The sequence below is a fragment of the Pygoscelis adeliae genome, unplaced genomic scaffold (assembly GCF_000699105.1).
Source record: "Pygoscelis adeliae isolate BGI_AS28 unplaced genomic scaffold, ASM69910v1 Scaffold48, whole genome shotgun sequence".
Classification (NCBI taxonomy): domain Eukaryota; kingdom Metazoa; phylum Chordata; class Aves; order Sphenisciformes; family Spheniscidae; genus Pygoscelis; species Pygoscelis adeliae.
The window spans coordinates 6,666,526-6,677,417 of NW_008825618.1; the positions used below are offsets into that span (position 1 = coordinate 6,666,526).

General features: G+C 38.7%; 1 protein-coding gene across 1 annotated transcript in view; it reads left to right on the forward strand.

Annotated features, from left to right (window-relative positions):
* The window catches only part of MYO16 (myosin XVI), a 278,671-nt gene that overhangs the window by 132,077 nt on the left and 135,702 nt on the right, over nt 1-10,892 (forward strand). Inside the window, exons 11-12 of the mRNA XM_009333377.1 lie at nt 3,396-3,461; nt 6,932-7,059. Of these exons, the coding sequence (XP_009331652.1) occupies nt 3,396-3,461; nt 6,932-7,059 (194 nt within the window). The remainder of the gene's footprint in view (nt 1-3,395; nt 3,462-6,931; nt 7,060-10,892) is intronic.

Below are 10,892 nucleotides of genomic sequence, written 5' to 3' on the forward strand. Positions count from 1 at the left end.
GACCTTGAACCTATGGGAGCAATAGAAGTTCAGTAGTTTGGGATCAGATCCCCGGTGTTAAACACCAGTATCCACAGTCTTTGGGGTTGTCTTGCCAGAAGCACACTCCGTGTTCCCTTCAAAACCTCCCAATCTGCTTGCTGCTTTTGTTACTGACTTCCTGCCGCATGCTACTGCCAGAGGCTGAGGATGCCGAGTTGTTCTCCAAGAAAGGGCAGTGTCTACTTTTGTCCTGAGCCTTCACCTTAAGCAGAACAATAGAACAAAGAAGTTTCATTTTCGTTGTCCATCCACAAAACAGACATCAAGAGAGTATTTTAGTAAACTCTGAACAAACAATTGAAATAATTTTACCATCGTTCACATGCAAATTTTCTGTTTCTAGGCATTCTGCTGAGATGCAAAAATGTTTTTCTTTGGGCTGACATAAAAAAGGAATCAACTTACATTTTAAGTGTAGACCATAATTTATAAGCACAGTGCTTCATGTGTCAATGTTTATTTCATCTTTAATCAGATTTCCCTTATCACTGATTCTTTTTTCTTCTGTCTCCTATTCTGTCTTTTGGATTTTGTTTTGTTTTCCTTGGCATTTACTTTACCTTGCAGAGCTTATATTATTCCTCTTAAATCTCAAAAATGTTAAGCTCATTTCATTCACCACTTCTGGCTAAAGTAGCTGCTTCTGAATCTCTTCTGGTCTCCTTGACAACATGATTCCCACTTCCTATTAACTTCCTTCTATTCTGCAGGAAAAATTCTAACAGAATTTTAAATCCTGTATGATGAAGGGTAGTATGAGAGCTTTGTCTCCAGACCCCTCACCAGCCTCGTTGCCCTTCTCTGGACACGTTCCAACATCTCAACATCCTTCTTGTAGTGAGGGGCCCAAAACTGAACACAGTATTTGAGGTGTGGCCTCACCAGTGCTGAGTACAGGGGCACGATCACTTCCCTACTCCTGCTGGCCACACTATTTCTGATACAGGCCAGGATGCCATTGGCCTTCTTGGCCGCCTGGGCACACTGCTGGCTCATGTTCAGCCGGCTGTCGACCAACACCCCCAGGTCCTTTTCCGCCAGGCAGCTTTCCAGCCCCTCTTCCCCAAGCCTGTAGCGCTGCATGGGGTTGTTGTGGCCAAAGTGCAGGACCCGGCACTTGGCCTTGCTGAAGCTCATACAGTTGGCCTGGGCCCATCGATCCAGCCTGTCCAGGTCCCTCTGCAGAGCCTTCCTACCCTCGAGCAAATCAACACTGCCGCCCAACTTGGTGTCGTCTGCAAACTTACTGAGGGTGCACTCGATCCCCTCATCCAGATCATTGATAAAGATATTAAACAGAACTGGCCCCAATACTGAGCCCTGGGGAACACCGCTCGTGACCGGCCGCCAACTGGATTGAACTCCATTTACCACAACTCTCTGGGCCCGGCCGTCCAGCCAGTTTTTGACCCAGCGCAGAGTACACCTGTCTAAGCCGTGAGCCGCCAGCTTCTCCAGGAGAATGCTGTGGGAGACGGTGTCAAAGGCCTTACTGAAGTCCAGGTAGACCACATGAGATGGTGGTCCATCTGACTGCTCCAGCCTGACTGCTCCTGTGCTGGCTGGGACCCGCATCTCCACGTCCCCAACCCGCCTCCACGTCCCCAACCCATCGCCATGGCCCAGCCCATCTCCACGTCACCCAACCCATCTCCACATCCCCAGCCCATCTCCATGCCTTCCGGGCACTAGTGCCCTCCCCAAGGGAGCCGTGGGTGGTGTCACGTCCCACCTGCGGGAAGGGGAGAGCGCCTAAGGTCCGCAAATCCCCTCGGTGTGGAGTAAGGTGAAATAACACTCAAGGTCCAAAAACAAGCTCCCGCTTTCATGGCACGAGCACTTCTATAAGCACCAACCCTCTATGTGTTAATATATAACACAAGCTAAGCGGCTTTGTGAGGAGTGGAGGTAGGCCTCGTATTATTCAGGAATGTCAAGAGCAGAGCGCAAGAAGGAGAAGGAGGAGAGTACCTTTGAAATTTTGGGAACTTCAATTCTAGCGGTAAGGCAATCAAAGATAATAAAAATCCTGTTTTTTAGAATCATGGATCAAATCCTATTTTATTATGAGTATTTCTTTTGCTTTATCTCACTTTCAAAGGTGCCAAACACAGATAGCTTTGACTGAATTCAGGAGGATCCACAGATACTCAGTATTTATAAAAAGGAAGCCTTCTTTTATTTTAAAGTATTGAAGATTTTACCTAAGAGGATCTCATACGCTGCTCTGGCATTCTCCTTAGCTTAATGGAAATTTCTAGGCAGTGATCATTAATATTCTGCTCAAAAGCAGCCATTGCGCATCTTTGGGTGATTTGGTTCTCAGACGTAGAAGGAAAAGTCCTTGGACTCCAAGCAGAAACTAAAATCCTCCTTAGCACTGAACACGTCCTACTTCATGTTTCGGCAAGCTTAATAAAGTTCCATTCTGCAGGAAAACCCAACAGTGAAGTAGGGGTGGGGGAAAGAGAGGAAATAAATTATGGCATTTCAGAAGAAAAATAGTACATTTACTATGAAAGGCAATATTTTAGGCCTCCCCAAATCAAAATACTTCATTTTGAAAAAGGCAGCCTGACTGGGACTGTTCACCTGGTGGTTTACTGTCTGACCTCTTCAGAGACAGAGGCCTGGCATTTTTGCATTCTAAGAGCATGATACAGCAGCAGCTACTTCTGTGGAGCGAGAAGTATAGCAGCAAGGGGGACCTACAATCTTATACTTAAGCACATCTTTCACATACGAGTGTTTAAATATGAAATAATAAAATCTTGGCACCTTTGCAATCAGTGGATGGTTTGCTATTTTTAATATAGCCAGGATTTTTTGTCTATATGCAGGTATGTTCATATACACATACACATGTGTAAATACTTATATATGTATCAATTGCTCAGTCTTATCCCACAAGCAACATATTTTAATGTATCAATTCTGCGTAATCAAGATAGCATTTCTAAATTCTGTCATCTATCCCATAAAAAATTGCTTGAGAGGCTTGTTTATGTGGTAGGCATGTCACATTTTTGTAGTTTAACAAATAGTAAATTACAAATTAACTTTCAAATAATCTACCAATAATATATGCAGTGCAATTCTTCTATGCATAATTTTCCATTATGAAGAACTCATTTTTATTACCAAAAGAATAATTAATGCTATCTGAATTGTAAATTTAGATCTCAATTTAAAGTTATGAAGTTAAAAGCTCTGAATTAGCAGATTATGTTTAATATGTTGATAGCTAGATTTAAAAGGCTTTGCCAAAAGTCCTTTCTGGAAGAAAACTATTAGCCTCCTTAAAGATTTAATATATTACTTAATAAAGCAATTATATCTCCTTCTTTTTTCAGACCTACATTGGTGATATACTGTTGCTTGTTAACCCATTTAAAGAACTTCCTATTTATTCTACCATGGTAAGCATTCTCTCTTTAAAATGTTACAGTGTGGATCTTTTTCAGTGGATTCATATAGTGTATTTGGCAGGTCAAATGCCTAAAATTAATTAACATATATGCCCTTTTTTGTGTTGGGAACATCTTAGCTTTAAAATTTTAGCAAAAATTCTTTAATTTCTTCCAAGATACCGCTATTTTTTCTGTGTCTTATTTGTAAAACAGCCATCTTGCTAATGTTTTATGTGAGCAGTAGCACTTTCGATTGTTTAAAAGTAGTTCCTGGTGTATAACATGACCTTGGTGGTTTCTGTCACTGCCAAACTTGCAAAAATAGACACGTACTTCATGCAGCGGTTGTTTGAGTTGACAGCCCCCTTGCCCAAAACACGATTACGGAGGTAGCAACCTGGAATGGTGCAGAAAGGCTGGAAATGGCTGGCTGTGCTCCACAGCAGGCCGCTGAGTTCGGACACCGTACAGGCGGTGAGTGCGAAGTGCGCGGCCTGAGCTTAGCACTACGCTGGGGCAGCCGCACGGTGTTGGGCGCAGGCAGTATATGGGCAAAGGCAACTTGAGTCCGTGTGTGCACTGTCATATGCCCAAGGCCACTTAGGAAGTGCTTCAGACGTTTCTCTCTCGAATAGTAGTACCCTTATCCTTCTAATCTTTCACTTATGAGACAGACTCGCTATTTACAAGGGGTTTATCATTTCAGTAGCTAGACATTGATACTAACTGAAGTGGACTTTGTAGATCAGTGGGAGTAACATAAATTCAAATGATTTGGTCTCTATTTCATCCTCACTCAGCCATTTTAGAGACAGAGTATTAGCATAACTGTTGATTTCTTTCCCCTCCTCCCTGTTATTTTCTCATTGTTGCACTGAGATCACATTACTGCACAGAGATCAGGCTCGCTGTTGTGTTAGGGAGTGTTCAAATATGTTTATTTAGCTTACAAGAATTATAAAGGGTTCAAAATTTGGTAAGCGAACTAGTCTGTGGCTGTTTGCTATGTCATGTGGCTGTTTGCTATGTCACGTGGCTTTGTGTGTATCAGTAGTAAATTTGAGAGAGAGAAACGTTGTGACATTCAATGGCAGTAGTAGCAGATTCCAAGTTGGGAGTCTAAATTTAGTTTCTAGAAATGGAAATCATCTATCATCCCCAAGGTTTTAGATGATGATATTTTTTCCTGTCACTGTGTATTTTACGTTAGATACGTTATTTTGTGCACCAAAAGAGAACTGTAAAGAATAAGAATTTAGGTGGCAGGCTTACGTATTAAAATGTTGCCTGCACGTTTGCTGCATCTTCTCTTGACTTCTCTGTGATAGGTCTATTTTAGCAAGTTTAGCGTGAGACACTTTTTGTCCTGTAGTTGTTTGGGTCACCTTGGATGATAATTGCTTTTACTCCATCATTATTATCTGCATGGTATTGTGCATTAGGTAGGTATTTCCCAGATGATCAAAAAACCATGGTTGTAAATTAGCTTTGTTCTCTCCATTTTTGAAATGCGCAAATATACTGCAGCAGCTTAGCTGGTATTATATCGAAGTCTGTAAGTGTTAGATGGTCTATATAATAAAGTAATAAAAATTGATGATGTCAGTTCCTTAGTAGACACTGACATGCTGTATGATGTGGCTCATTAGTTAGCATTTTTGTTTCAGGTATGTGGTTTGTTAGCTGTCAAAAAAAGAATGCAAAGATATATTGGGCATGATACTGTTTTTAAAACCAGGGTGAAGCAATGAAAAGATTATCATGTACACTTTTCAATAACAGCAACACTTCAGGTTTTCTTCTCTTTTTTAAAAACACTTTTCATAACTTCTCAGCAATCTTTGTTTTGCTATCCTACACTGACCTCCCACACTTAGTTCCAATAGAATACTACTAAAATAAATCTTTTTATAAGCAATTATTCACTCTGAGGTGACATAACGAATCATACGTTAATGGACACTGATATACATTGCTTCATATGCAATTCAATGCCATTGCTAGATGATAATATTAATGCATTTTTACATGGAAATACACTGTACTACTATATTATACATTATAGTAGCACTATACTACTGGGAATGTGCAGACACCACTTCAAAGGTATGATAGTAACTGTTTGTAGAAGCAGCTTGTGCTACAGTCATCCTGCTTTGTTACATTTGTGCAGAATTCATTTGTGCCCGATTAGGGCAAATATATTCTTGAAGTTTGTATGTTAGAAAAATATGTAAACTTGCAAAGCACTTGCAACGTTATGCAATGAGAATAAGTACGTGAAGGTTTTTCTTTTTGCTTTGTGACATGCTGAAATGATTCCTTGAGGTTCGGTGTGGATTTAATCTTGTTAGTCTGGTAGCTCGAAAGGCCTGCATGAGAATAGGGCCATATTGTGGAGGATTCATTCAGCCACGGTGTTGTAGATGCCCCAAGATTCAATAGTTTAATATCTAAATAAATAAGGCAGGCATGGGACAGGAAGGGGTGGTAAGCACCTGATTAGTTTGGAGAAAGGAGCAAATACAAAATGACACTGCGGTGTCTGTTAGAGAGAATAGTTAGAGAAAACTGGACATGATAGAAAGGGAGGGATTTGGTTGTTTAAGTGATAGCATCCAGTATCATTCAAGATGCTTCATATTGTTCCAATTGTCCCCCCGCTGCCATGTGTTTCTGTAGAGCCTGTATTAATTTTCTAAACCTATGAGAAGGTCTGATAAAAGCTATATATAGAGGTAGGTAAAGTTATTTATTTAAGGATATTTGTAGAATGGTATGGTGTTTCTGCTCACAATCTTATCTAAATCACATTCTGTATTTTCTTTATTATATTTATTTATTCTGAAAGAACAGAATTGTAGATATTAGCAGACTACCTAATTTTTCTAAAATGTGATTGGTGTTAGCTGAAAGAACATCAGGATACCCTCAGAAAAAAAAATGAGGTTTCAGTAGCAGATAATTGATTCTACTCATAGTTAAGCTTCAAGGATAGTACATGTTGGCAGCTATGTGTATCACGGAAGTTATTCTATATTGCAGAGAGAGTATTTGTGGGAGACTGCTCTGTCATGTAATAAATGAATTAGTTTATAACTTAAGCCTTTGATTTCAATTTTAACTTTTCATGGGATGATCATATTTCATTTTGTAAGATTTTTAAGTCAAGACATCGAAGAACTATAAACGTGAGGTATAAAAACGTAACTTACTAAGTTTTGTTTTACTCAATGCACAAACCAAACTATTGAGTCCTCTAGTTATGTTTACTTTTGTATCTTAATTAGATCTTCTATGCCTACAGCTCTGTTTTCTTTAATTAAAATCTTCATAGATGCTGTAATGGTACCACATATATACATACAGAGATTCTGTTCATAATGCTTAGAGAGCTTTACAAAAGACCCAGGATTAGGGGGGTGAAACATAATTAGTTTGAAATGTATTGATCATATTAATTTTTTATAATTTTTCAGGTCACCCAGCTTTATTTAAGTAACTCTGGAAAATTGTGTTCCTCACTTCCCCCGCATATATTTTCCTGTGCTGAAAGAGCTTACCACATGCTATTCCAGGAGCAGCGTCCCCAGTGCTTTATCCTCAGGTGAAAATTTATCTTTCTATTAACTAATTTGTAAGTCCTGCCTTTCAGCTGTTTCCCCCAGGACTCAACAGTTGAGATTTCCATTTTATTTTTTCCTCCAACTGATTTCTTTCTGTGTACTGATCTCTGTATAATACGTTAGAGCAAAATAGAACTGAAAAAGGTTTAATTACATCTCAAGTTCATAAATTCTCGTGGGAAATTGCCACTCCATCTAGCTGCATCTAATTAGGAACAAAGAGTTAATGGTAAAGAATTAAAAACTGCTGTGTGTGTTTGCTAATACTACATGGATCAAGATAAGAAATAGAATCTAACGACAATAAAAATGGGAAGTCCTTGACTAAATTATAAACCTCTGAGTTGGGGCACCTGTATTGGAGCTTCCACTCTGCCTCACATGTTTGTGTGGCCATGAGCTTGTTATTTAGCTCTCCAACTTCAAAATGAACTTTAACCAGTTCCTTTATTCACAGTGTTGTTGCAGTGATAAATAACTTCAAGATTGTGAATAAATGTATTAGAAATCTCCAATGAAACAGAGTTTCATCCAAATATGCTGGTTTTATAATGGTGAAACTTTGAATTCACTTGGAACTTTTGATTCCCAAATCTATTAATCCCTTTTCTTCCTTCATCCTAGCTGAAAGCAATGAGTCTGGTGAATTTGATGTAGTTGCTCAAAGAAATTTGTTGCTCAGTCTTGTCACTTTGACCATTGCTGTTGGCTGAAATGTTGGCAAGGGTTTGCAGAACTTCGTGGGAGATGGGGGAAAAAAAAAAAGGTTGCTTTTGATTTGACCAGGAATAAAGGCTGATCCATTTGATAAATCTTGTAATTACTCTTGGACTACCTCTAATTATAAGGAAATGGAATACTATGAAATGGAGAGGATACGATACTCAAAAGCAGCCAATAATGATGTTTTAGAGTTACAAGAGTTAAAATGAACACATAAATACAATCATATGTATCCATTTTTTATCGCATTCTCTTTATGTGGATACAGAGTCTGTGAGTATTTAAAGTTCTGTATATTAAGTCTTCAAATACACCTGAATATTGTAATTAAATGTTTCTTTTAAAAGCATAGTTTATGAAAAAACATAGTTTATAAGTTTCTAAATTATGAATGTATAAATTAATTATGTGTGGAATATTGATTGGTTGAAGCAAATGGTAACCTTTTTATAACCTAATTGGAATGGAATAGCTACTTATTTATCCAGTGAGCAGTGACATTTAAGCAGAGGTACAAGCAATATTAGGAAATCATTACTGTATGTTCGTATTATCTTCTCGTAAATATAAACCCTTGTTTAGGTGTAATAATTTTGATAAAAATAAGAAGTGTCCTAAGGTACTGTTTTCAGCATTTTCTTCAAAGTAGGAACTTGGGACACTGCTAATTGATTAATATCTTTGTGAAGTTCCCTATAAATGTAGACAGAGAAGAAGCAGGAAATAATATTTATTCACAGTTCAAGAAAAAGGCTAACTGCCAAGTTAAGTATTGTGTAGCAGTACACCAAGAATATTGTACTTAATAATAAATGGCTTTGATATCAGGGAATAGTTGCTGCTGATGATTTTATACCAGGATGTCAAGGTACATGTTAAGCTCCACTGTCCTGATCCCTGCCCAGCCCACCGTAGCTTATTATAAATCAGTGACCTGATGGAGAATGTGACAAGAGGGTGCTCTGTATATCTCATCAGCACTTGACAAGACATTTACATATCACATTAAGGCAACCCGTAGATATGCCGTCCTAAAGTATCCTTTATGTGGATAATTAATTAGATCTAAAGGTCACTTGTGAAAATGGAAGCTGACAGGAAAGCATCTGGTAATTTGGAACAAGAGATAAGTATAGCTACAACTTAACAGAAACAGCTAGAAACAGTTCTTTGTAAGTAGCTTTCTTCTGCTAGCACTAAATGAGAAAAGAGAAGGGAATTGAGATCTTTTAGAAGTTCATAAAGAAGTTTTAAAAATGGGATATTCTCATTATATTAGTCCACTGGTAGAATCTAAATAATGAATGTCTGGAAAGTAAGGGTGATATAGGAAATTTCCATTGGTTTTCTGACAATAATAATAATAATAATAATAATCCGAAAAATATCCTTGATGTAACTCGAAGGATTTGTCTACTCCTTTGCTGTCACCTGATCGTGCGTGTGTGCATGAACTTGTGTTTGTGGTCAAAATGGACTTCTGTTTTCTTGCTATTTCATCTGTAAAACATTAGCTATCGGCAAGAGAAGGTTCTTCCACCACTGTGAGGGATGATTCATTGGTTACCTCTATGCTAACAAACAGCATGGAGCAGGGCTTGCTTTCTGGCCCTGAGGGCATGTGGTATAGCATCCAGTCAGTTTTTCTTTGATTTTTCATTTGAGGAGGGGGTTGTGGAGAAGTTTTCAAGATCTCAGTTTCATTTCCTATCAGAACCAAATAACTGCAATTCTGCAGTTCTGAAATACTCCAAGCTTTTGTGGTTTACTTTGTTTTCTCCAACCTCTCTTATCAAGCATACTTTTCATTCCTGAGTAAAAAATTCTGTACATGTTTGGCCTATGGTCTGTAATTTAAAAATATGTCCAGTTATAAAGCTGAGTGGTGGATACAATTCCATGCATGCATGCATAGTGCCATGAGTGCACCTAGTAACAAATTTTAAAAATAAAAAAAATACACTTCCCTCTAATGTGGAATCACAGGCTGAATGAAGATGGGGGAGCTCAAAGAAGCTCTCCGTAGATGGAAAGGCCATTTCATATAAGCGCTTAGAAGGAAGAAGACAGTGGATGAACAAGTGAAAAGCACTCATAGATCCATGAGAATGTTACACTGGAATGAGCTGGCTAGGAGTGCTTCTGTCCTTCTACCTTTGGCTGCTCATTTCCTCATTTCTACACCATCGTTTGTGTCAACACAAACATTCTGGTGGTGGCATGGTGAGCTGGGCTGGAGAAATACTCTCAGGTCAAAATTACACCTGGGAGGGTGGTGGTGATGTTGAGGAGCTATTTTAACCTGTATCCGTTCCAAAGCCAAATTCCCCTAGAAGTGAAATGAGTTGCCAGAGCACGTCTGGCAGGGCCCACTGGTTTTGGTAGTGGTTTTGGTTTAGACTAAATAGTTCCTAGAATCCTTGTACCATGTTTGCTGCTGCTGTCATGTTGGAATGGTTGGCCTGAGACACTGTCCAACTCAGAGCTCTTACAATGAGGAGTATCGGTGTGCCACATAGGAAAATAGCCACATCAAATCAGAAGAGTGTTAGTTTTGTTTGTTCATATTAGTAATAAATCCAGTGAAAGTAGATTATCCCTGTGGGTATGCACTAATCTCAAGATGAAATTCCCTTGATACCTGCAAGATATGCCATTTTGGCATACAAGCACTCTTGGAATTGCACACCAAGAGTACACTTTTGCCTGCTGTTGTCATCATTAGCAAGTGAAACATGATGCGATTATAAAATAAAATTCTAAAATCTATATTTATTTTTTAGGTCTACTTTACATTTACTTATAATAATACTTTATAGTGTAAGTAATTTGTTAATATAATTTATAGACATAATTATGCTTTAGTTTTATTGTAAAGATTTTACCATGGGAAGAAGCTACTGTTTTGATGTACATGTTGTGATATGATATGGAGCAGTGAGAATTAGTACCGTACCAGTATTTTATTTTTCATGTGCAATTCTCAAAATATGTCTAGCTTAACTATTAACTGCCCGTGGTGGGTTGACCCTGGCTGGATGCCAGGTGCCCACCAAAGCCGCTCTATCACTCCCCTCCTCAGCTGGACAGG